This window comes from Salmo salar, chromosome 29 (genome assembly GCF_965601325.2).
Source record: "Salmo salar chromosome 29, fSalSal1, whole genome shotgun sequence".
In the NCBI taxonomy this organism is placed as follows: domain Eukaryota; kingdom Metazoa; phylum Chordata; class Actinopteri; order Salmoniformes; family Salmonidae; genus Salmo; species Salmo salar.
This window is the reverse complement of record NC_138319.1, coordinates 13,388,089-13,415,003: the sequence shown is the minus strand read 5'-3', so window position 1 is coordinate 13,415,003 and position 26,915 is coordinate 13,388,089. Positions and strand designations below refer to the sequence as shown.

Sequence of the window (26,915 nt, the reverse complement as noted above, 5' to 3'; positions counted from 1 at the left end):
CAGTCTCAATGTCAACAGTGAAGAGGCGACTCTGGGATGTTGGCCTTCTAGGCAGGATTCCTCTGTCCAGTGTCTGTGTTATTTCCTCCCCCCCATCTTAAATTGGTTATTTTTATTGGCCAGTCTGAGATTGGGCTTTTTCTTTGCAACTCTGCCTAGAGGGCCAGCATCCCAGAGTCGCCTCTTCACTGTAGACGTTGAGACTGGCGTTTTGCGGGTACTATTTAATGAAGCTGCCAGTTGAGGACTTGAGGCGTCGGTTTCTCAAACTAGACACTAATGTACTTGTCCTCCTGCTCAGTTGTGCACCCCACTCCTCTGACTACATAATTCCATGCGTTATTTCATAGTTTTGAAACCTCCACTTTTATTCAAAAATGTAGAAAATAGTAAAATAAAGAAAAACCCTGGAATAAGTAGGTGTCCAAACTTTTGACTGGTACTGTATATGGATAATTTATAAAGCCAGGCACATTTAACAGTAAGGCTACTGATTATAGACCTAATTAAGTAAGAAAAGTGAGGGGCGAGGAAACTTAAGGCAAGGGCTGTTTTCTCGTCTCCCAACTCCCCTGTTGCCTCCGTCGCAATGTTCTCAACACCAATATTCTGGTTAACTTTGCTATTATGCACTTAGCAACATGGTCTAGGAAAAGGCGCCAATTCAACAGCACACTGTTGTGACAGTGACCGCTATCCAATGCGGGGGAAAGCGCATTGTTATAAAATTTAACATTTTATTAGAGTTGCACCATTGTTCTTACAAATTATATGGTTAAAACTGTGTGGGGAGGCAGAGGCACAGAAACTCACATCAATACCTGTCAGATAGCATTAATTATTTGTTTGACAGTGTTATTGCTAGCAATCAAGAGGAAACTGACTGAACGACTCAAACTCCCCAGTTTATGCTCTCCAAATGAACATTAGCTGTGAGGCCCGAGATGCCTATGCATTGACTTGTTTGCAATACATTTCGGGGGATGCTGTTCACGAGGAAATACTGTTCCGTCTCGTGAATTCCGAGTATAAAACGGCACAGGGGATGTTCAGTTTGCGGCGTGGCTATTTTGACAAATAGATCGACTGGTGGGCTTTTGCTCCATCTATGGTGGGACGGCATCGGCACTTGTTATGTATGCGTCTCCCTCTGCCATATGGACGCATTGTATGATACACCGAGAGCAACTGGCAGCAAAAGAGATTCGCACAGAACACATAGATATACTGCAGCAGGTAACTTCAATTGTAAACTACAGCAAACCTGAGTAGCTGCTGCTTTTGCAATAGCTAATGGGGATCCTAATAAAATACAATAACAAAAAAACACATCCACCGTGCGCACGCCTGTTCGCAAAACTGTGTGGAGATATGGGATCAGAGCATGACAACGTTCTATTTCATACAGAGGCTTGGTGGTTATTGAGGGGGAGAGTTGGAAATATTTTTTTTGCATTGAGAGAGGAAATGTCATAAAAAAAAAAAAAAAAATGTTATTTAAAATCGGTTGACTTTAATTAAAAGAAAATCATGTCTTCTTGCCTAAGTAAGAGACATGGGAAACTGAACAGTAGAATAACTAGAATCGAACAGCTGATAGAGCTATCATGTGACAAATGTTGCAGACAACGCATTCACGGATCACTACGTAGGAGTTTTGGTTCCAGACTGAAAGGGAATACCCTGCCGTTTACCTCTGAGCATTAAGGGCGCGTTCAAAATATCTGTAAACTCGGAAATCTCGGACTTCAGTGCGTTCAAGAGAACTCTGAGAAGAAAAAAAAACGAAGAAAAAAAACCCTCCAACTGGGAAAAATTATTTTGAACGGTCATCCACAAACACTGAACAAAAATAAAAAACGCAACATGTAAAGTGCTGGTCCCATGTTTCATGAGCTGAAATAAAAGATACCAGACATTTTCCATACGCTTATTTCTCTCAGATGTTGTGCACAAATTTCTTTACATCCCTGTTAGTGAGCATTTCTCCTTTGTCAAGATAATCCATCAACCTGACAGGTGTGGCATATCAACAAGTTCATTAAACATGACGATTACACAGGTGCACCTTGTGTGGGGACAATAAAAGACCACTAAAATGTGCAATTGTCACATAAGACAATGCTACAGATGTTTCAAGTTGAGGGAGCATGGAACCGGCATGCTGACAGAAGGAATGTCCACCAGAGCTGTTGCCAGAGAATTTAACGTTAATTTCTCTACCATAAGATAATTTGGCAGTACGTCCAAACGGGCACACAACTGGAGACCACATGTAATCACGCCATCCTATTCTGCACAAACTGTCAAACAATCTCTGGGAAGCTCATCTGCGTGCTTGTCGTCCTCACCTGGGTCTTGAACTGACTGTAGTTCGGCGTCGTAACAGACTTCAGTGGGAAAATGCTCACCTTCGATGGCCAATGGCACGCTGGAAAAGTGTGCTCTTCACAGATTAATCCCAGTTTAAAAACTGTACCGGGCAGCGTGCATTGCGTCGTGTGGCAAGCGGTTTGCAGAGGTAAACGATATGAACAGAGTGCCACATGATGGCGGTGGGGTTTAGGTATGGGCAGGCATAAGCAACGGACAATGAATATAATTGCATTTTATCTATGGCAACTTGAATGCACAAGATCCTGAAGCCCATTGTCTGGCCATTCATCCTCCGCCATCACCTCATGTTTCAGTATGATAATATTGCAAGGATCTGTACACAATTCCTGGAAGCTGATTAATGATGGTGTTTGAGTCATGCCTGGCAGTGCAGTCATGAGTACTCCCTGTTCACTCATGACTACACTAGAGGTCGACCGATTATGATTTTTCGACGCCGATACCGATTATTCGAGGACCAAAAAAGCCGATGCCGATTAATCGGCCAATTATGATTTTTAAATAAATAAATAAATATATATAATATATTACACACATAGCTCTGAAGTGACAACGATACTGAAGAGTCTGCTTAGGAGACAAATACTCTCAACTGTTTGAATAATAAAAATAGAGTTTAAGTTACCTGTGATGAATGCTGAAAACAAAAACGAATTTCTATATGCAGGAAATCCTATTTTAATAATGGGCATGGTAAGAATTGACTACCAAAGTGCGAGTCATAATTCCCATGACACCTTCTAGCAAAATCTGAAAAGCGGTTCCTTCATTTACTCCATAGGATATTTTTAGATTAACCTAAAATAAGGTCTGTGTTTGGTTTCGGCTTACACCACCTTGCCAATTTTATAACTGTGTAGATATCCATAGGATATAACTCTGATCAATATAAGCAAAGATAATTTTTTTGGTAGAGTGGATTTATGAAAATATGTTGACAAACGTTACCTAGTGAGATTTACACGGGTATCAAAACGCCGAGGCGGTTTAAGCACAAAACACAGACCTTATTTGAAGTAGATCAAGACATTCTCTATGGAAGACATGAACGGTAAAATAACGAAGGAACCCCTTTCAAGTTCAGCCACAAGTTATTACAGGAATTATGACGCGTCGACTATTTCTCTCTAAACCATATACCTTTGACTATTACGAGCCTGCTGCTGCCTACCACCGCTCAGTCAGACTGCTCTATCAAATCATAGATTTAACTATAATATAATAAACCTTAGGTCATTAATATGGTCAAATCCGGAAACTATCATCTCGAAAACATTATTCTTTCAGTGACATATGGAACCATTCCGTATTTTATCTAACGGGTGGCATCCATAAATCTAAATATTCCTGTTACATTGCACAACCTTCAATGTTATTTCATAGTTCCGTAAAATTCTGGCAAATTAGTTCGCAACGAGCCAGATTCTGTATACCCTGATTTTGCGTGCAACGAACGCAAGAGAACTGACACAATTTCACCTGGTTAATATTGCCTGCTAACCTGGATTTCTTTTAGCTAAATATGCAGGTTTAAAAATATATACTTCTGTGTATTGATTTTAAGAAAGGCATTGATGTTTATGGTTAGGTACAGTCGTGCAACGATTGTGCTTTTTTTTCACAAATGGCTTTTGTTAAATCATCCCCGTTTGGCGAAGTCTGCTGTCTTTGTTAGGAAGAAATAATCTTCACAGTTCGCAACAAGCCAGGCGGCCCAAACTGCTGCATATACCGTGACTCTGTTTGCAAGAGAAGTGACACATTTTCCCTAGTTAAAAGAAATTCATGTTAGCAGGCAATATTAACTAAATATGCAGGTTTAAAAATATATACTTGTGTATTGATTTTAAGAAAGACATTGATGTTTATGGTTAGGTACACGTCGGAGCAAAGACAGTCCTTTTTCGCGAATGCGCACCATATCGATTATATGCAAAGCAGGACAGGCTAGATAAACTAGTAATATCATCAACCATGTGTAGTTAACTAGTGTTTATGATTGATTGATTGTTTTTTTATAAGATAAGTTAAATGCTAGCTAGCAACTTACCTTGGCAACGTAAAGCAGGTGGTTAGAGCGTTGGGCTAGTTAACGTAAGGTTGCATCCCCAAGCTGACAAGGTAAAAATCTGTCGTTCTGCCCCTGAACAAGGCAGTTAACCCACCGTTTCTAGGCAGTCATTGAAAATAATAATGTGTTCTTTAACTGACTTGCCTAGTTAAAAAAAAATAATAATAATAAAATTTGAAAAAAATAAACAAATAATAAAAAAAAAGAATAAAAAAAAAAAATACAAATCGGCTAATCGGTGGCCAAAAATACCGATTGTTATGAAAACTTGAAATCAGCCCTAATTAAAAATCGGCCTTTCCGATTAATCGGTCGACCTCTAGACTACACGGTCAGGCACGACTCCAACACCATCATTAAATTTGCCGATGACACAACAGTGGTAGACCTGATCACCGACAAAGAGAAGCCTATAGGGAGGTCAGAGACCTGGCCGTGTGGTGCCAGGACAACAACCTCTCCCTCAAAGTGATCAAGACAAAGGAGATGATTGTGGACTACAGGAAAAAGAGGAACAAGCACGCCCCCCATTCTCATCGACAGGGCTGCAGTGGAGCAGGTTGAGAGCTTCAAGTTGCTTGGTGTCCACATCAACAAATTAACATAATGCAAACACACCAACACAGTCGTGAAGCGGGCACAACAAAACCTATTCCCCCTCAGGAGACCTGGCCTGGGTCCTCAAATGGTTCTACAGCTGCACCATTGAGAGCATCCTGACTGGTTGCATCACTGCCTAGTATGGCAACTGCTCGGCCTCCGACCACAAGGCACTACAGAGGGTAGTGCGAACGGCCCAGAACGTCACTGGGGCCAAGCTGTCTGACATTCAGGACCTCTATACCAGGCGGTGTCAGGAAGGCCCTAAAAATTGTCAAAGACTCAAGCCACCCTAGTCATGGACTGTTCTCGCTGCTACCGCACTGCAAGCGGTACCAGAGCGCAAAGTCTAGGTCCAAGAGGTTTCTAACCAGCTTCTACCCCCAAGTCATAAGACTCCTAAAAATCTAGTCAAACAGCTACCCAGACTACTTGCATTGCCCCCTCCCCTCTCCACACCACTGCCACTCTCTGTTGTCACCTATGCATAGTCACTTTAATTAACTCTACCTACATGTACATACTACCTCAACTGGTGCCCCTGCACATTAACTCTGAACATATTGTTATATTTTTACTGCTGCTCTTTAATTACTTGATACTTTTATCACATCCATATTATTATTTTTTAAACTGCACTGTTGGTTAGGGAGTCATAAGTAAGCATTTCACTGTAAGGTCTACACCGGTTGTATTCAGCGCATGTGACTAATAAAATTTGATTTTAATGTCCCAGTCACTACATGGCCTGCATACTCACCAGACATGTCACCACCCATTGAGCAAGTTCGGGATATTCTGGATCGACGTATACAACAGCGTGTTCCAGTTCCCGCCAATAACCAGCAACTTTACAAAGCCATTGAAGAGGATTGGGCTAATATTCAGCGGGCCACAATCAACAGCCTGATCAAGTCTATGTCAAGGAGATGTGTAGAGCTGCATGAGGCAAATGGGGGTCACACCAGATACCGAGTTATTATGTTTTTATCATCCACGGCCCTACAATTTTTTGTGACCAACAGATGCATACAGTTGAAGGCAGAAGTTTACATACACCTTAGCCAAATACATTGAAACTCAGTTTCACAATTCCTGATGTTTAGTCCAAGTAAATATTCCCCATCTTAGGTCAGTTAGGATCACCACTTTATTTAAAAAATGTGAAATGTCAGAATAGTAGAGAAAATTATTTCTTTCATCACATTCCCAGTAGGTCAGAAGGTTACATACAGTCGTGGCCAAAAGTTGAGAATGACACAAATATGAATTTCCAAAGTTTGCTGCTTCAGTGTCTTTAGATATTTTTGTCAGATGTTACTATGGAATACTGAAGTATAATTACAAGCATTTCATAAGTGTCAAAGGCTTTTATTGACAATTACATGAAGTTGATGCAAAGAGTCAATATTTGTAGTGTTGACCCTTCTTTTTCAAGACCTCTGCAAACCGCCCTGGCATGCGGTCAATTAACTTCTGGGCCACATCCTGACTGATGGCAGCCCATTCTTGCATAATCAATGCTTGGAGTTTGTCAGAATTTGTGGGTTTTTGTTTGTCCACCCGCCTCTTGAGGATTGACCACAAGTTCTCAATGGGATTAAGGTCTGGGGAGTTTCCTGGCCATGGACCCAAAATATTGATGTTTTGTTCCCCGAGCCACTTAGTTATCACTTTTGCCTTATGGCAAGGTGCTCCATCATGCTGGAAAAGGCATTGTTCGTCACCAAACTGTTCCTGGATGGTTGGGAGAAGTTGCTCTCAGAGGATGTATTGGTACCATTCTTTATTCATGGCTGTGTTCTTAGGTAAAATTGTGAGTGAGCCCACTCCCTTGGCTGAGAAGCAACCACACACATGAATGGTCTCAGGATGCTTTACTGTTGGCATGACACAGGACTAATGGTAGCGATCATCTCGTCTTCTCCGGACAAGCTTTTTTCCGGATGCCCCAAACAATCGGAAAGGGGATTCATCAGAGAAAATGACTTTACCCCAGTCCTCAGCAGTCCAATCCCTGTACCTTTTGCAGATTATCAGTATGTCCCTGATGTTTTACCTGGAGAGAAGTGGCTTCTTTGCTGCCCTTCTTGACAGCAGGCCATCCTCCAAAAGTCTTTGCCTCACTGTGCGTGCAGATGCACTCACACCTGCCTGCTGCCATTCCTGAGCAAGCTCTGTACTGGTGGTGCCCCGATCCCGCAGCTGAATCAACTTCAGGAGACGGTCCTGGCGCTTGCTGGACTTTCTTGGGCACCCTGAAGCCTTAACAACAATTGAACCGCTCTCCTTGAAGCTTTTGATTATCCGATAAGTGGTTGATTTAGGTACAATCTTACTGGCAGCAATATGCTTGCCTGTGAAGCCCTTTTTGTACAAAACAATGACGGCACGAGTTTCCTTGCAGGTAACCATGTTTGACAGAGGAAGAACAAGGATTCCAAGCACCACCCTCCTTTTGAAGCTTCCAGTCTGTTATTGGAACTCAATCAGCATGACAGAGTGATCTCCAGCCTTGTCCTCGTCAATACTCACACCTGTGTTAACGAGAGAATCACTGACATGATGTCAGCTGGTCCTTTTGTGGCAGGGCTGAAATGCAGTGGAAATGTCTTTTGGGGATTCAGTTCATTTGCATGGCAAAGAAGGACTTTGCAATTCATCTGATCGCTCTTCATAACATTCTGGAGTATATGCAAATTGCCATCAAACAAACTGAGGCAGCAGACTGAAAATTAATATTTGTGTCATTCTCAACACTTTTGGCCACGACTATACACTCAATTAGTACTTGGTAGCAATGCCTTTAAATTGTTTAACTTGGGTCAAACGTGTCAGGTAAACTTCCCACAATAAGTTGGGTGAATTTTGGCCCATTCCTCCTGACAGAGCTGGTGTAACAGTCAGGTTTGTAGGCATCCATGCTCGCACATGCTTTTTCAGTTATGCCCACAGATTTTCTATAGGATTGAGGTCAGGGCTTTGTGATGGCCACTCCAATACCTTGACTTTGTTGTCCTTAAGCCATTTTGCCATAACTTTGGAAGTGTGCTTGGGGTCATGTCCATTTGGAAGACCCATTTGTGACCAAGCTTTAAATTCCTGACTTATGTCTTGAGACGATTTTTCAATACATCCACAATTTTCCTTTCTCATGAGGCCATCCATTTGGTGAAGTGCACCAGTCCCTCCTGCAGCAAAGCACCCCCACAACATGATGCTGTCACCCCCGTGCTTCATGGTTGGGATGGTGTTCTTCAGCTTGCAAGCATCCCTCTTTTCCCTCCAAACATAACGATGGACATTATGGCCAAACAGTTATACGTTTGTTTCATCAGACCAGAAGATTTCTCCAAAAAGTCCCCATGTGCAGTTGCAAACCGTAGTCTGGGTTTTTTTAATGGCGGTTCTGGAGCAGTGGCTTCTTCCTTGCTGAGCGGCCTTTCAGGTTGTTTATATATATATATATATATATATATATATATATATATATATATATATATATATATATATATATATATATATATATATATATATATATATATGACTCATTTTACTGTGGATATAGATACTTTTGTACCGGTTAACTCCAGCATCTTCAGAAGGTCCTTTGCTGTTGATCTGGGATTGATTTGCACTTTTTGCACCAAAGTACATTCATCTCTAAGAGACAGAATGAGTCTCCTTCCTGAGTGGTATGATGGCTGCGTGGTCCCATGGTGTTTACACTTGCGTACTATTGTTTGTACAGATGAACGTGGTACCTTCAGGCTTTTAGAAATTGTTCCCAAGAATGAACCTGACTTGTGGAGGTCTACAATTATTTTTCTTAGGTTTTGGCTGATTTCTTTTGATTTTCCAATGATGTCAAGCAAAGAGGCACTGAGTTTGAAGGTAGGCCCTGAAATATATCCACAGATACACCTCCAATTGACTCAAATGATCTCAATTAGCCTATCAGAAGCTTCTAAAGCCATGGCATCATTTTCTGGAATTTCCCAAGCTGTTTAAAGGCAGGGTCAACCTAGTGTATGTAAACTTCTGACCCACTGGAATTGTGATACAGTGAATGATAAGTGAAATAATCTGTCTAAACAATTGTTGGAAAAATTACTTGTGTCATGCACAAAGTAGATGTCCTAACCGACTTGCCAAAACTATAGTTTGTTAACAAGAAATTTGAGGAGTGGTTGAAAAACGAGTTTTAATGACTCCAACCGAAGTGTATGTAAACTTCAGACTTCAACTGTATTGCATGAATACAGTAAAATGTACCAGTATTAGTTAATTGAAGTGAGAACGTACGGTGATGACGCACAATAAACACTGTTTGTGTAACAAAGCTCTTTGCTGATAATGATTACTGGTGATCATTACCCCACGTGCATTATGGATCAGTTCAGGAAGTGAAACACTGTCACAGGAGAAGGAAGCAGGCTATTACTGATTGGATTATAATTTATTCCACATTATTTTAACAGAGTTGCCCAACTATAGTTTTAACAAGAAAGTTGTGGAGTGGTTGAAAAATGAGTTTTAATTACTCCGACCTAAGTGTATGTAAAAGTCTAACTTGAACTGTATCTGTATTTCCAGTGATGTGAAATCCATAGATTAGGGCCTAATTAATTTATTTCAATTGACTGATTTCCTTATATGAACTGTAACTCAGTCCAATCATTGAAAGTGTTGCGTTTGCATTTCTGTTCTGTGTAGTTTGAAATAGAAGTGACTGGCGAGATAGGCTTTGTCCTCTTTCCAATACAACAACTATCAAACTATTGATCGATTGGCTTGCTACCTAGTTTGTGCGCCCTCCTGAGCCTGTGTCTCCTTTCCCCACCGGAAAAGGATGTTATATATATATATATATTTTTTAAAAATCTTTTTAATCCCAGCCCCCTTCACCATAGGAGTTATTTTGCCTTTTGGTAGTCTGTCATTGTAAATAAGAATTTGTTCTTAACTGACTTGCCTAGTTAAATAAAATGTAAAGAAATTCGAAGCTATTTTTCTTTTGAAAGGTTGAGATAGGATTTTACTGAGTGGGTTCTCAAATGTATGCTTTGGCCACAACTAGTAAAGGACGAGTCAACAACATTCTTCAGGTATGAGCAAATAGAATATGAGCTTTTAAAAATGAGATTTTCACTAGACTTTAAAAGCTTAACTGTGACCTACTGCGATTTAAAAACTTGACCAATGTGTCCAAACATCTGACAGCAACCCTCTTATGCATAGCAGTCAATGCCTATTGGGTTCTGGTGAAAATTAGTGCACTATGTAGGGAATAGGGTACCATTTGGGGCACAGCCTAGGTTACCTGGTATGGCATAGGGGTCTTCGGGGTAGGTCTCCCTGTCATAGAGGAAGGGGTGGTACCTCAGGATCCCCTCCACTATTCCGTCAACGTCTGTGCAGGCCTTGAACTCGAATGTGTCAGCCGACGTGTTGATGTAGAGCGTCTGCATGTCGTTGTCGATCTCTCTGAGGTTCACCATGCGAGGGATCTTGGGGAACTTCTCCAACAGAGAGATCTGAACAGTAGATAAATATCAATATAGTACCACAAAATTAGAGTTATAAAACACACATCTTCAAAGATTGAATTGATGCTCTTGGATGACTATCGTCTGTAGCACTACCATATAATAACATATTTAAATAATGTAATTACAATGACCATCTTACCTGAATGTCAATGTTGGAAACACAATCAGAGTTTCGGTAGGAGGATTTCATGTCATTCCCATTTAGGCCGTGAATGTAATAGTGATACAAGTGGCTGAAAACAAAGCAGATTGTAATTTTGATAATTTGTTAATGGCTTTCGAAGAGTAAAATCAAGAGAGGACAACAACCAATTGGATTGAAAGGTGGTGGTGGGTATTTGGGACGGTGCAGGTCAGGCGGTATCCCAATACTAGATCTCTAATTAATGAGACATGGTCTAATGAAAGCGTGCGAGATAAGTCATGGTCCAATGACTGTACCTGCTAGCAGCATGTGTCCCGCGTTCGAAGCTACATCCATAATAGTCGGTAGATGGCTCCAATTGGAGAATCACTGTTTGCGTCGACGAGCAGTGATCAAGAAACTATTAAAATCCAGTTTTTAGATTCCCCCTTCCCCAAATCAACACCAAACAGTGATTCTCCAATTGGAGCCATCTACCGACTATTATGATGTAGCTTCGGACACGGGACACATGCTGCTCGCAGGTACAGTCATTGGACCATGACTTATCTCACAAGCTGTCTCTATGGAATGCCCTTATACCTTGTCTCATTAATTAAATAATATTGGTCTAGTCAGGGGGGTGAGCAGACTCACGCCAGTTCTCTGGTCCACAGGTGGAAGTCCTGCTTGAGGAAGGTGATGTGTTCGGGCTGGACTCCCGTCACCACCACGACCGTGAAGCTGTCCTTTCCCACCTCCTCAGCGATCAGCCCGTGGAGGAAGCGCTCCTCGTCCTCGCTCACGTGGGACGAGTCACCCATCTGCGGGTGGAGGTTCGAACATGGCTTTCATTACATTGAGGATGGCCACTGTGGGAAGGTTATATCAGTTTGCCACCGATACTGACAGTTCCAGAATGGACGGATTGAGGACACCTTTTGGGGATCAAGTCAACATTTTGAGTGATCTGGGAGTAATCCCTTACCTTCCGGTTTCTGATGAAACCACTGTAAATATCTTCCTTGTCCCGCTCCTTCCTCTCAAATTCTTCTTTTGAAATGATGAGTTCATGGACATCTGGGGAGCCCACTGGTTTGGTGATCATCTTTAACAAAGACCGAGATATCAAGTCATATAGTAGCGCATCACAGTCCATTAGGGGAATATGGTAGAACACAGAGGAACATTTACCCTGGTTGACTGTCCAATGTAGAACACTGCTTGTTTCCCTCCTACTCCAAAATATGATATATCACTGTTGAGACTGCGAGCGACTGGATCAGGGCGAACGTACCCTGCGTGATCACTAGTGAGACAAACAGGACAATGACTGACGATAGATACATGGAAAGCACCAAAAACGAATTTCAAGTGTATACTTAATTATTTGGAAAGTGTATTTTAATATACATTTACTGCGAGTCATTTTTTTTAAACTAAGTCAGTTAAGAACAAATTCTTATTTTACAATGACGGCCTATCCCGGCCAAACCCTCCCCTAATCCAGACGACGCTGGGCCAATTGTACGCCGCCCTAGGGGACTCCTGATCCCGGCCAGTTGCGATACAGCCCGGGATCGAACCAGGGTCTGTCGTGACGCCTCTAGCACTGAGCCTTAGACCGCTGTGCCACTCGGGAGACGGGTCTGACCGCATTGTCTGATCGAGAGACCTGAACAGGTCAGAGCGTGTGATGTGGAAAAACTCCTGGCCCTACTCTTGCTGAACCAACCTTGAAAACGTGCTGCTTTCCCTGCTGAATTTGGAGAGCCTGTACACAGCCCAGTTATTAAGCTGCTTGGAGGTCATTCCACAGCCATTGTCCATGATAACCACTGCATGTTTCCCCAAGGACTCATCAAACAGCTGGGGGAAGAGATGAGAAACAATCAACTACCTCTGTGTCCCATTCCATCAATACTGTAGGAGTGCAGAACACTGACCTTTATATGAAAACATCACAATACTTATGTATCACTTTCATTCAAGACCACAATAACGCATGAGGTTTACAACTGTTAGAAAAATAAATAGGGAGAGTAACATTCGTTTTTTTTTTTTAATTCACAGTAGTATCTCACCAATCGGATGTCTATGGTCCTCACTCCTGTGTTGTGCGATGTAGCTGACAGTGCATTGTCGATAAGTTCTGCAAAGGCATACGCTATTGGGGGTGGGGGGGCAAAACTTTAATTAAATATAGGAACCTATAGGCCTTTTAACACCACTACTTCTGGGTCAAAATGAGCCCAGGCCAGTAACTTCAAAGCGTCACAGAGTAGAAAATTGGTCTGCTGAGCATAGACATTTCATTCAGTGTGGTGCAGTGTGAACACAGCTAATGAATACAAACAGGACTGTAATATTGTTGGTTTGGGCTGGAGAAGGTACAGTATTTCAGAGGCACTCACGTAAAGAATTCTGGCCCTCACTAGCGTAGTACTCATACATGCCACTCTGGACCAGTGTGTCATAGTGAGGGAGAAACACAATGTGTTCCTTAGTTGCCACGGGCAGGATCTGGTCCTCGGTCTGCAACAGGTGGAGAGTGTTTCCTTGTTGAAGTTCCTCTGAAAGAGATGACACAACAACAACAAAAGGTATTGTCACTCACCCTCTTATTCCCCTTGTATCAAGGCTTATTTGTGACCCAATGCCTGACGATTAGTATACCAAAAACATTTTTCACTGATTGATCCAAGCAATGTGCCTATTTTTTTAAATGATAAATTAAGTTGGTGACTGGCATTTCATGTTGGCATTTCTTTCTAGTACTACACCAGGTAGCCCTGACTGGAATGTCACTTACCATATCTGTCAAAATCTATTCCTTTTCTGTCCGTTGTTGTCAAGATAAACGTTTCGTTGGAAGGAATGGCAAATTCCTAAGGCGGGAACACATGGAAAATAGTTGTCATATCTGCAGAGTTAGATATACACGTTTTGATAATTTGGTGAATGGTTTAGATATTGTATTGACAACTTGTTTATAACACTTTCATATAACAAGTGCTAGCAAGCTATTAACAATTTCATTAAAACATTAAATTGGTAAATGACAACTACAATATTTTTGGATCAATGCACTTCCCATGATCCGCCATCTAGCCAAAAGCGATCTGAATGAGCTGTTAGTTAATTGTCAATAATCGTGGGAACTCATTAATTGTCAAGAGCCAGCTGTTGCAAATTTGCAATCAAGCAGGCAGCTGTCTGGCTAACGTATCTCTGGATAACTAACGACGTTAACTAGCTAGCTAGCTAGCTACTGTACCTTCGATACAACTTGAAGGAAGTCGTTGAAGTCCAAGCCATTTATGTCCAGAACTCTCTCCATTGCGTCGACTCTTTCCGGGCGACAGTCGAATACTACCACACTTTTATGTGGTTTATCTGACCAGTTAACTCCATTTTTACTCTGTAAAATGTGTGATCCATTGCTATTAGCAACATCAGACGTTGTCACACCTTCCGACTCTGCCATGTTTATTCTTTAAGTGAAAGAAGTCGTGAGTATGCGCAATGTACTGCGCATCTATCGCGTGGGCTGGGTCGTCACGAGTTGCCGCAAAATCCTAAACCACGCCCATTTCGACAATTTATTTTTCCATTAACCCTAACGAAACTGCTAACATTATGCCTAACTATAAGATTCAATTTACACCAAAAATCTATTTTTGTTTTCATTATTTCTTTAGGATATAGCCAATTTCGACTTTGTGGCTTTGGAAACGCGCGCGCTGGGGTGTATTCATTGGTTGAATTCCGTTGCAAAACGTTTGGTCTGTTACTAGGAACCAAACGGAAGTAAATGAAATCGGCACCCGGGGTGTACGCCCCGGGGGTGTCCCTCCCGTTTTCGTTCTGTTTAAGAAAGGTTTACAACAGAATCGACGTAATGAATATGCCCCAGGTTTGGCAAATGCACGTGACGATAGACAAGCATCATGGCGGCGCACGGCAATAATGTCCAAGTAGAGAAAGTAGAAAACCCAGCAAAGAAACGAAATGTGTAAGTAACGTTAGTAAGCTAGTCACCTCCACGAGGTTCGCTTATGGACACTCACGGCATGTGAAGATATCAAAGAGAGAGTAGTTTGCCAACCAGACTGGCTATGTCGATTGTGTTTAGAAATGCCAACGGGTGGCTGTTGGATGCTTGTTCACTTGTCGACAAGGGTGTCCAACTATGTAACGTTACTTCGGAGAGGAAAGCAGCCAGTGGAAAGTCGTATTTTAAATGTTGTTTTAAACATGAGTGGTTTCAGATTTTAAAATCTCACGTTAGTGTTAAATCCAGTTGTACCGTGACCACAAACGACTGTGCCGTCTCAGACGCAGCGCTACAGAGGAGTGAGAATAAAACTACAGTGGATTGTAAACCATCAAAGGTAAATTGGGGTGGCTTACTTTACCCTTAAGAGGCATCAGAACAAGATATATATATATATATATATATAATTTTGTGTGTGTTCGTTCCCAATTGCAGGATAAATCAAAAGTTTACATAGCTGGCCGTATATGGATGTTACATTTTACTTTGAGTTAGTTATGTAGTCTTCTTCTAACCCATTGCTTGCTACTACATAGACAAATACCTTTAAGTATAGATTAACTAAATTGTTTTACCTGAGCATAACCCCAAAAATAAGGATTTATTAGCCAGCTCTACTCTGTTGTTTATGTTGTTGTCATGATTGGGCTGATTGGGCTCATTGATTCAAGTTGAAAAATAAATGCTGCACTCATACAATGGCATGCTTTGAGCACTACTGAAAAGTGCTATCTACATTTAAAAAATGAATGCCATGCTGCATTTGGTATATAGGCCTGTTGTTAACTTTTTGTTGGTGAAACTTTGATATCTTGATAATGTGCAGCTGTTTAAAGGGAAAATCCACAGATGAAACAATAACCAAACGATGACCCCGCCTTTGTTTTGGTAAAAAGCTGAGGGGTGGGCCTGGAGAAATGTAACCACTCTCAGATTAATAGACAGAGCTATGGATGCAAGGACTGACCAGCCATGATATCAAAAGTATTCTTTTAACCCGATGTTATGAGGCTATACAGTGTTTGTTTATGATTACAAACATTGGAGAAAAACAAGCTTATATTTTGGGTTCTAATGGAGTGTGACAGTTGAACTAAGCTCATGAGGCATTTATAAATTCTATTCTTCAAGTGTGTGTGTGTGTGCATTTTTCACTGGCTGCCCACTGGTTTCAAAATCAATGATTGATAGGCAGCTTAAACTTCTTGAATTCAACCATTATTGGGTTCAAATACACATTTAGCTTTGACCAGCCATCCACAATCCGTAAGGCGCACATAGCTACATGAGAGAGTAGCAGTGTGATTCACATCAATGCACTATGTAGATATCAATAATAAGTGATATCTGATTAGTTATCGTTTTTTGTAATCTCTTACATGTTTTCCGTTACTCCCCAATGTATGTATGTATGTATGTATGTATGTATGTCTCAAATCAAATGTTATTTGTCACGTTTTTTTCCCTCCACCTTTGTTTAACCAGGTAGGCTAGTTGAGAACAAGTTCTCATTTACAACTGCGACCTGGCCAAGATGAAGGAAAGCAGTGTGACACAAACAACAACACAGAGTTACACATGGAATAAACAAACACACAATAGAGAAAAAAAAGTGTATATATACAGTGTGTGCAAATGAGGTAAGATAAGGGAGGTAAGGCAATAAATAGGCCATAGTGGTGAAATAATTACAATTTTGCAATTAAACACTGGAGTGTAGAAGATGAATGTGCAAGTAGAGATACTGGGGTGCAAAGGAGCAAAAACATAAATAACAGTATGGGGATGAGTTAGTTGGATGGGCTATTTACAGGTGCAGTGATCTGTGAGCTGCTCTGACAGCTGGAGCTTAAAGTTAGTGAGGGAGATATGGGTCTCCAGCTTCAGAGATTTTTGCTGTTCGTTCCAGTCATTGGCAGCAGAGAACTGTAAGGAAAGGCGACCAAAGGAGGTATTGGCTTTGGGGGTGACCAGTGAAATATACCTGCTGGAGTGCATGCTATGGGTGGGTGCTGCTATGGTGACCAGTGAGCTGAGATAAGACTTATTGATGACCTGGAGCCAGTGGGTTTGGCGATGAATATGAAGCGAGGGCCAGCCAACGAGAGCATACAGGTCGCAGTGGTGGGTAGTATATGGGGCTTTGGTGACAAAATGGATGGCACTGTGATAGACTGCAACCAATTTGCTGAGTAGAGTGTTGGAGGCTATTTTGTAAATGACATCGCCGAAGTCAAGGATCGGCAGGATAGTCAGTTTTACGAGGGTATGTTTGGCAGCATGAGTGAAGGATGCTTTGTTGCGAAATAGGAAGCCGATTCTAGATTTAATTTTGGATTGGAGATGCTTAATGTGAGTCTGGAAGGAGAGTTTACAGTCTAACCAGACACCTAGGTATTTGTAGTTGTCTACATATTCTAGGTCAGAACCGTCCAGAGTAGTGAGGCTGGGCGGGCGGGCAGGTGCAGGCAGCGATCGGTTGAAGAGCATGTATTTAGTTTTACTTGTATTTAAGAGCAGTTGGATGCCACGGAAGGAGAGTTGTATGGCATTGATGCTCGTCTTGAGGTTAGTTAACACAGTGTCCAAAGAAGGGCCAGTAGTGTACAGAATGCGTAGAGGTGGATCAGAGAATCACCAGCAGCAAGAGCGACATCATTGATTTATACAGAGAAAATTCCCAGGGAATTGAACCCTGTGGCACCCCCATAGAGACTGCCAGAGGTCCGGACAACAGGCCCTCTGATTTGACACACTGAACTCTGTCTGAGAAGTAGTTGGTGAACCAGGTGATGCAGTCATTTGAGAAACCAAGGCTGTTGAGTGTGCCGATAAGAATGTGGTGATTGACAGAGTCGAAAGCCTTGGTCAGGTGGATGAATACAGGTGTAGACCTTACAGTGAAATGCTTACTTACAAGACCTTAACCAACAAACCAGTTTAAAAAAAAATAGTGTTAAAGTATTTACTAAAATAAACTGAAGTAAAAAATAAATTTAAAAAACAATAGAAAAATTACAAATAATTAAAGAGCAACAATAAAGTAACAGTAATGAGGCTATATACAGGGGGTACCGGTACGGAGTCAATGTGCGAGGGCACAGGTTTGCCAAGGTAATATGTACAGCACCAGTCAAAAGTTTGGACACACCTACTCATTCAAGGATTTTTCTTTATTTTTACTAATTTCTACATTGTAGAATAATAGTGAAGACATCAAAACTATGAAAACGCATATGGAATCATGTAGTAACCAAAACACTGTTAAAAAAATGAAAATATATTTTAGATTCTTCAAAGTAGCCACCCTTTGCCTTGACAGCTTTGCACACTCTTGGCATTCTCTCAACCAGCTTCACCTGGAATGCTTTTCCAACAGTCTTGAAGAAGTTCCTACATGCTGATCACTTGTTGGCTGCTTTTCCTTCACTCTGCAGTCCAACTCATCCCAAACCATCTCAATTGGATTGAGGTCGGGTGATTGTGGAGGCCAGGTCATCTGACGCAGCACTCCATCACTCTCCTTCTTGGTCAAATAGCCCTTAACAGCCAGGAGTTGTGTTGGGTCATTGTCCTGTTGAAAAACAAATGATTGTCCCACTTCGCTGCAGAATGCTGTGGTAGCCATGCTGGTTAAGTGTGCCTTGAATTCTAAATAAATCAGACCGTGTCACCATCACACCACCTCCTCCATGCAAATAGTCCTGGTAGCCATTTGATTAGCTGTTCAGGAGTCTTATGGCTTTGGGGTAGAAGCTGTTAATATGTCTTTTGGACCTAGACTTGGCTAGACATGTCTGGAGAGTGGGGCTAACTTGCCAGTTAATATCACTGTGAAACGCCTTTGTTTTAACCACTGATTTATTCAAATCCCACAGAAAAGAAAACGAAAACACAATGATCTGAACCAAGGAGAAATTGATTCACTGGCCTTCCACCACAAGGTAATCTTATATGTTTAGCATTACCTAGTTTACCCATTACCATTACTCAGACTTTTATTGTTGACCACTGCTTATCATTGTGTTATGACCAGATCAGGTCTGCCATTTTGGAAGGGACCAAATCCTTAGTGGATGCTGGGCTCTCCTGTGAGTACCTGAGTGAGGTCAAAGATGCTCGGGAGGATCCCCTGCCTTCCCAGGAATGCAACCTGGCAGCCTTGTGTGACATGGCTAAAGAGCTCCCTCTAGTGAGTGAACATGGAGAGGACCCAGTTCAGTTCATTGAGTCTGAGGACGGCTGTAGTACAACACACCTTGACCTGTTCACACGGATCACAGAGAATTGTATGGACTGTGCCATGGAGGTGACGCTGATGGGAGAGAAATACATTATCCCACCACGATGTGCCTTCCTGCTCTCTGATTTTTCCAGAATGCAGCCTCTGGTTGGCTGTGAGTGTACAAAACCTGATCGTGATAAAGAGCTTGCGTTTGCTGATTTTATGTTTTGTCAGTGCAGAAATGCATTATAAATCTGTTAATCTTTCTAAAGATGTTTTGAGGAATCGAGTGGAGAGAAGGCAAGGCTTCAGTGAACTAAATAAGGATCCTCTCTGCCTGTGTAGGCCTTATGTCTTAGAACAGGGTTTCCCAAACTCGGACCAATACCCCCCCCCACCCGGGTGACGGTTTAGTTTTTTCCGTGAGCATTACACAGCTGATTCAAATAATCAAAGCTTGATGATGAGTTGATAATTTGAATCATGTGTGTAGTGCTAGGGCAAAAAATAAAAACAGAAGAGGCCCTAGGACCGAGTTTGGGGAAACCCTGTCTTAGAAAACTGATTATTTTGCAGATGGAAAGTTTTTCGACCTCATTGTCCTGGATCCTCCATGGGAAAACAAGTCTGTCAAAAGGAGTGGCAGGTTAGCTTAAATGGCGTTCTTTTTCAGTGTGATTTTATTCTAAGCGACATCCACTGCAATGTATGACTCTGCGACCCTCTTATTCCTGTTTTGACCACATTGTGCATTTCTTCTGCTGACCTCTAGGTATAGCTTTCTGCCCTCCTCCCAGCTCAAACGGCTCCCTGTCCCCTTGCTGGCCTCCACAGGCTGTGTGGTGGTCACCTGGGTGACCAACAGGCCCAGCCACCTGCGCTTCGTCAAGGACGAGCTGTACCCACACTGGGGCGTGGAGGTGCTGGCAGAGTGGTTCTGGGTCAAGGTAGAGCACAAAGAAACCTAGAATTGATAAAAGTCATTATAATTATGTATCTACTTATTTTAAATGACACTACTAATGGTGATAGTAAAAGTGGTCATGTTTCATCTAGGACCTCTAATGTTGAGTTTGCTTCTGAAATTAGCTATATGATCTTTATGAACGTAAGCATTTTTCTCTGTATTGTCTATGTTTTTGCCCTCAGGTCACCAGGTCAGGGGAATATGTCTTTCCACTAGACTCTCCGCATAAGAAGCCTTACGAGGTGTTGGTACTTGGTCGATATCGTGGGTGCGGACACCACTCACACAGGTGTGACAAAATAAAAATGTTAATCCATTGTATTTTTTTGTACCCCTTTTTCTCCCCAATTTCGTGTTATCCAATTGGTAGTTAGTCTTGTCTCATCGCTGCAACTCCCGTAAGGACTCGGGAGAGGTGAAGGTCGAGAGCCGTGCGTCCTCCGAAACACAACACAACCTAACCAAGCCGCACTGCTTCTTGACACAATGCCTGCTTAAGCCGGAAGCCAGCCACACCAATGTGTTGGAGGAAACACCGTACACCTGGCGGCAGTGTCAGCGTGCACTGCGCCTGGCCTGCCACAGGAGTCGCTAGTGCGCGATGGGACAAAAACATCCCTGCTGGCCAAACCCCCCACCTAAAGCGGATGACGCTGGGCCAATTGTGCGCCGCCCCATGGGTCTCCCGGTCGCGGCCGGCTGTGACAGATCCCGGACTCGAACCCAGAATCTCTAGGGGCACAGCTAGCGCTGCGATTCAGTGCCTTAGACCACTGTCCAACTCGGAAGGCTACTTTTATTTTTATTTTTACATGAATTGCTTAATTAAAGTCCCGGGGGAGTCAAAAACGTGATTTTATATATACAGTATTTCCACACTGAGGTTGGAATAATAAGGTGAAATTGTGAAAATTATGTTAATGCCCTTTTAGTGTAAGAGCTGTTTGAAAAGACCCACTGAAATTTCTGCCTGTTTTGGTGGGATTGAGTTTGGTCCTGTCAGGTGACATCACCAGGCGGTAAATTAGTTAATAGACCAATAAGAAAGAGTTACAAACCTCTCTGCCAATAACAGTTCATTTTCAGTTTTCCCCTCTACTCAGACCATTCCCAGACAGTCTTAGCAAAATTCTTCCTTGAGAAATTGCTCTTTTGCTAAGAAGCTATTTTTGTTTATTTTTGATCGTTTTAATTAACTTCATTGTTACCCAGAAATGATTTAACATTGAGATAAAAACGGCTGTATTGGACTTTTTTTTTAAAGTCTTCTGTGTATTTTCTTTCATTACTGGAACGTTCGATCTCCAAAACATGACGCGCTTTCTCCATCTCCTTTACAGCTCTCTGAGGAAGACAGAGCTCCCTATGGAGGAGCAGCGTGTGATCGTCAGTGTCCCATCGGCCCTACACTCCCATAAACCTTCACTCTCAGGTCAGTATTCCCAGCACGTCCTGGTTCCACCAACAGCATCATAAGTATGTCAGCGTCATAAGAACGTAATGTGGTAGCCAAGTGCGTAGGAATGAATGAATACAGTTCCAGTAATGAAATTCATAATTGGAGAAATGTTTGAACTGAGTAGTTTCACCACTAGAGGGCAATACTGTGACGTAAGTGTCCGCAATTGCTGTGGTTTGACCTGGCTCTAACTATCATTGCTCGGTTCTCACTGACTCACTCTCTGTCCCTCACTCACTAAAACCACAAGACAATGCCTTGGTATTAAACGGAAGGACATCAGCTGCAGGGTCTGCTCTAACCTGTCCCAATGGCTAATTGTGAACCCAGTTTGTCACGATGTGCTGCGTTATACGTCATTTACCCAGTTTACAAATGCCTGATTGAGACCTTAAAACACCTCTGTGGTGTGGTTATCTGTACGGTCTGATTGACCTTTGATTGTTAAGTCAAACCTTTGCTCTGATCCGTACAATGTTTAGAAAGCAATGATGAGACCTTGAAGACAATGATTATGTAGAGTATGAATGAGTGGGGCTTGACATCAACTCTCTGCTTCTTCAGGGAAAGCGATTTATCTGTGTTTTATTTACTTGGGGAGGAAGAGGTTTGTCAGTGCCCTGTCAGCTGAATATACAAGATGACTGGAAAGTGGCAGGATATTGTGAGATTTAAATTTGTTATGACCGCATTGTGTTTTGTAACCATTGGGTTGAGAATATATTATGAGTCTCTACGCTTTGTTTCACAGCGTTGTCTTTTCATTGTTATTAATAATAAGTAATAGAACACACCGTATCTTTGCCTTGGGCAAGAGTTGCAGCAAAACAGTGTGATACTTTGGGAAAACTCCGACGTGTAGACAAACTCCATACTATGACGGGGGAAATATCGTTTTTTTCCCCAGCCATGATTGATAAGTCCACAGTCAAATGCAAAGAGCACGCTATTTCACACTTGCCAAGTAACCCATCATCATTTCAGCCGCTGTCATTCCGAATCGTGTGTTTTGATATATCACTTTTTGGTGACGTCATCCCCTTCTCATCCCTGTCTCTGGCCTTCCAGCGAATCCCCCTCCAACCCCTCTGGGTAGCAGGGAGGCTGTGGTGGGCGTGGTAGAACGCAGTGCTGCTGGGATGAAATGTCAGAGGAGCTGGTCCCGCAGAGAGGTGCCACGGCACATTAACATAACCTGTGATAAAGAGGCATAGAGCGGACCTTTTCTGATCCTGAAAGGTTCTATCGACCCGTTGGCAAAAAGGAACATCCGGACGTGGGCATTAATGCTGAATATTCACTCTGGAGTACCCAGGGGTGGGAAAAGGAATTGGGCTGCTGTCCTTTTCTCACACCCCCTCTGGTGGATTCTTATGCAACAGCTTGAAATGGTGAATATCAACAGTGCTAAGTCTCTAAACCGCCCCCCTCTAAAACACGATGAAGTCCTCTTCCTCAGTCACTGTTACCACAGGGCAATATCCCTGTTAGGGGATTAGAGCAGAAGTGGTGTGTGCAGTATGCAGTCCCAAGTGTTTTGGATGTGCAAGGTCTGGAGGCAGTGGCCAACTCCTTACCCCTGACCTCAGTATGACATCACAGCATGGATGTCCTAAACGGAGGGCCGAGTGGAGAGTGACTCTGTGATCCGATAGCTCTCTACCCCCCTCTCCCCCAGTGACATCAGCTATGTGTGTGTGTGTGTGTGTGTGTGTGTGTGTGTGTGGCTGCAGTAGGGACACAGAGGGACACCAACGCTCGCTCTCCTCCTCAGAGATCCAAACACATCCTCGCCAGATGGCCGAAACGGCAGAAAAAAGTGTTTATGCTCCTCGGAGTGTGAATAATCTGTTTGCTTTTAATTGTGGCTCCTAAAAACTTTGGTAATTAGCTAAAGTTGAACATTTTTCTCCCAGCATTGTATTGTAATAAGCGGCTAATTGGCAGTGCCCTCCTCATGCCCGCCCAATTCACTGGCACCCAGCCAGCGTGTGTGAGATTCTAATTGACTTGCGAAAAGATGTGTGCTACTGTTAAACTCAGAAGAAAACCTGAGATATGGGGAGGCAGGGTAGCCTAGTGGTTAGTGTTGGGCTAGTAACCAAAAGGTTGCAAGTTCGAATCCCCGAGCTGACAAGGTACAAATCTGTCGTTCTGCCCCTGAAAAAGCCAGTTAACCCACTGTTCCTAGGCCGTCATTGTAAATAAGAATTTGTTCTTAACTGACTTGCCTAGTTAAATAAAGGTAAAAAATATATATATTGGTGAGTGATTTATATTTGTCCTATTTCACATGTAGAAGTGTGTGTGAATTGGAAATGTTTTTTTTGCATATCCCAACTCAACCCTGGAGCAATTAGGGGTATGTGCCTTGCTCAAGGGCACATTGACCGATTCTTAATCTTGTTGGCTTGGGGTTTCGGTCTAGTGACATTTCGGTTACTGGCCCAACACTTTAACCACTAGGCTACCTGCTGTCCTGGGGAGGTGAGAAAGGCAGGGAAAATAACTTGATTCACTCACAGCTGGAGGTGCTGAGTAAGGTGATATGTACAGTATTTCTACACACATTTCCACCACTTTTAGCCAGTGGTGTAAAGTACAAAAGTTACAATACTTTAAAGTACTACTTAAGTAGTTTTGGGGGGGTTCTGTATTTTACATTTATATTTAAAAAAAAAAAACTTTTACTCTACTATATTCCTGAAGAAAATCTGTACTTTTTACTCCCATACATATTCCCTGACACCCAAAAGTACTTGTTACATTTCGAATGCTCAGGCAGAACAGCAATATTGTCCAATTCACACACCTATCAATATAACGCGTTGTCATTCGTACTGCCTCTGATCTGGCGGACTCCCTAAACACAAATACTGTGTTTGTAAATTGTCTGTGCCCATCTGTATGTAAATACAAAAATTGTTATAATTGTGCCATCTAGTTTACGTAATATAAATAATTTGATTTATAGCATTTACTTTTACTCAAGTATGACAATTGAGTACTTTTTCCACCACTGTACTTAAATACATTTAATACCAGAGATTTAAAACTTTTACTCAAGTACTATTTTACTCAAGTATGACAATTGAGTACATATTCCAACTGCTTTTACCAAACACTTTTATCCAAACCGACTTATAGTACAGTGAGAGAATCAATATTTGTGTTCCCTGTGAGACTTCAACCCTTGACCTTGGTGTTGCTAGGGCCACGCACTTACCATCTGAGCCACACAGGACCGCACACACTGCAGTTTAATATTTGTGAGTGTTTGTGGTTTTATAACCTCCACTCACTCAAAGTATTAATTCCCTGAAATACCTCACTTTCAAAATGAATGGGTTGAGATCAGGTGGGGCAGTAGAACAAGCGCTGTCTTCAATGCCCTTAACTTGGCTGTCCCAGGATCAGTTTGACAACCCAAACGGCACCCTAATGCTTATTTAGTGCACTACATTTGATGAGTCCCGGTGGAAAAGTAGTGCAGTAAATAGGGAATAGGTTGCCGTTTGGGATTTAGGGGTCTAAACTCAAGGCAGCAGCACTGAGAGAAACATCACAAAGAGCTAAGTTGAGCCGCGAGGCAAGCCGCAAGTCTCACACCCCCTCTCCTGCCTCTTGTGTCTTGCCTTGAGTTTTTAGATAATTAGACCTTTTTATTCCCTCTCCAAACTTTGCGAGCTGAGTCACCGATCAGAGTGTTTCTTCTGTGTTAGTGTGTGAGCTTTTCATGTTTGGCCTTACTCTCCCCCCCTGACTTTTTTCTTTCTGACATGTTTCGTAAGAGAGGTGTCGACTGGGCAGGTTTGGGGGGGGGGGGTGGGGGGGGTGGTGGTGGATTGAGGAGGGGGGTGGACGGGGGGGCTTAGACTCTGGGGTTTTGGCGCTGGTGGATTGAGGAGGGGTGTGGACGGGGGGGCTTAGACTCTGGGGTTTTGGCGCTCCTTAACCCGCCTAGTGTAGGGTAAGTTGAGTGTGCGAGCGGGGCGTGAGCGCGCATGTGAGCGAGCAGACAGCCCCAGCACAGGGGCGGAGATGAAGTGAACCCTATCGGTCAGGAATGCTGTTCCTGGAAAGCCATTGTTCCCCCACTCAAGGACAGCCAGATCACCCATGCACAAATACAGCATTCATTGGCAAAACAGACAAATCCCCCACTCTCCATTTTGCACCAACTAAATACCCCCATAGGCAGATCGTGCGCAGATCTGTAATTTCTATCAGAATAATCTATTTCTCATCTCCTCTGAGGACATCTAAAATGTCTTGAACTCCCCACCCTCTCCCTCTTCTTTATTGACAGATATTAGAATGTGAGAGAGGAGAGGAATAGAGTTCAGAAACTGAGTGACTGAACTGGGGATCTAACCTGTGCCTCAAGGGGTACCTGCTGTCCGGAGGCGGCAGCACTACCAATAGACCAGCCCTAGGCGCCCTCTTCTATTTCTTTGTTTCCCTCCACAGAGGTGTTAAGGCCGTACGTGGGTGCCGACGCCCGGTGCCTGGAGCTGTTTGCCAGAAGCCTGCAGCCAGGATGGACCAGCTGGGGCAACGAGGTGATCAAGTTTCAGCATGTCAGTTATTACACCGTGGAGCCCACAGACGAGCCCACAGATACGGATACAGGATCCTTACATGGAGAGTCCTCTCCTCACTTCTCTCCACCTCCTCCAACACCGGACTAATCATCACAATTTAATAGCATACCGTTGAAGCTTTCCACATCAAAATCCCAATTCGTTTTCATAGTCAAGGAGCCCCTGAAATCTCTCTCCTTCTCCATCTCCTTTGATCTGTTATTTTCTTTCATTTGGGACTCTTGATTTGTGTTTCTGGGTCGTAGTATGTTGGGGGTGGTGAATCACAGAGCCCATGATGCGATGGAGGGGAGATGAAAGTGCATCGCTCTGGAGCTCAGATCAAGGTTGATGTTTCGAGCTGAAGCTAATAACCTATAGCTCTATGTTCGGTTCAGACACACAACTGTATGTTACCTCAGAGCGGTGTGTTGTGCATTGATGATGGAGCTATGCTGGCACATTGTCTGGTTTAATAATTGTCAAAGTGTACGTACATGTTTTATAATGTCTTGGGTAATGTGTATCCATTTAAATCCAAGAGTTGAATAAAGAAACCAAACTTTGTTTTGAGTTTTGTATCACTCGACCCAGCCATAAGATGCTCTGATTTTGTGAGGACATTTGCCCTGTCCCATTGTAGAGATATGATCTACCTTGCACCCTTTTTTTATGTTTTTCTGAGTGAAATGGCTATTTCATGTGTCCCAAATGGCACCCCATTCCCTTTATAGAGCTCTGGTCAAAAGCACTGCTCTATATAGGGAATAGGGTGCCATTTGGAACGCACAATGCGGCTGTCGTCCAGGTTTCAGAGAGAGACCACCAGCTCGACTGCGAGCCACGCCTGCCTCTGAGTCTGCCCTTTGTATGGAGGAAC

The 26,915-nt window shown here is 42.7% G+C and overlaps 2 protein-coding genes across 2 annotated transcripts in view; one reads left to right on the top strand and one right to left on the bottom strand.

Annotated features, from left to right (window-relative positions):
* The window catches only part of smchd1 (structural maintenance of chromosomes flexible hinge domain containing 1), a 41,039-nt gene extending 26,781 nt beyond the window's left edge, over window positions 1–14,258 (bottom strand). The window contains exons 1-10 of the mRNA XM_014180770.3: window positions 14,022–14,258; window positions 13,557–13,632; window positions 13,159–13,317; window positions 12,829–12,911; window positions 12,480–12,613; window positions 11,939–12,053; window positions 11,733–11,852; window positions 11,402–11,568; window positions 10,760–10,853; window positions 10,392–10,605 (exon numbers count right to left, since the gene is read on the bottom strand). Of these exons, the coding sequence (XP_014036245.2) occupies window positions 10,392–10,605; window positions 10,760–10,853; window positions 11,402–11,568; window positions 11,733–11,852; window positions 11,939–12,053; window positions 12,480–12,613; window positions 12,829–12,911; window positions 13,159–13,317; window positions 13,557–13,632; window positions 14,022–14,231 (1,372 nt within the window). The 5' untranslated portion in view covers window positions 14,232–14,258. The remainder of the gene's footprint in view (window positions 1–10,391; window positions 10,606–10,759; window positions 10,854–11,401; window positions 11,569–11,732; window positions 11,853–11,938; window positions 12,054–12,479; window positions 12,614–12,828; window positions 12,912–13,158; window positions 13,318–13,556; window positions 13,633–14,021) is intronic.
* A 337-nt stretch (window positions 14,259–14,595) lies between these two features.
* Window positions 14,596–26,602, top strand: mettl4 (methyltransferase 4, N6-adenosine). Its single transcript, XM_014180765.3, has 8 exons — window positions 14,596–15,138; window positions 18,680–18,745; window positions 18,838–19,198; window positions 19,603–19,672; window positions 19,799–19,973; window positions 20,176–20,282; window positions 21,334–21,425; window positions 25,923–26,602. The coding sequence occupies exons 1-8, from the start codon at window positions 14,863–14,865 to the stop codon at window positions 26,141–26,143; spliced, it is 1,368 nt and encodes a 455-aa protein (XP_014036240.1). The 5' UTR covers window positions 14,596–14,862; the 3' UTR covers window positions 26,144–26,602.
* The last annotated feature ends 313 nt before the right edge of the window (window positions 26,603–26,915 follow it).

Bases quoted from the DNA above. Each gene is read 5' to 3' on its own strand.
- mettl4 (XM_014180765.3), top strand. From the start codon at position 14,863: ATGTCGATTGTGTTTAGAAATGCCAACGGGTGGCTGTTGGATGCTTGT. The intron at 15,139-18,679 runs GTAAATTGGGGT...CAAATCCCACAG, and splicing joins TGGATTGTAAACCATCAAAG to AAAAGAAAACGAAAACACAA. The intron at 19,199-19,602 runs GTGAGTGTACAA...ATTATTTTGCAG, and splicing joins AATGCAGCCTCTGGTTGGCT to ATGGAAAGTTTTTCGACCTC.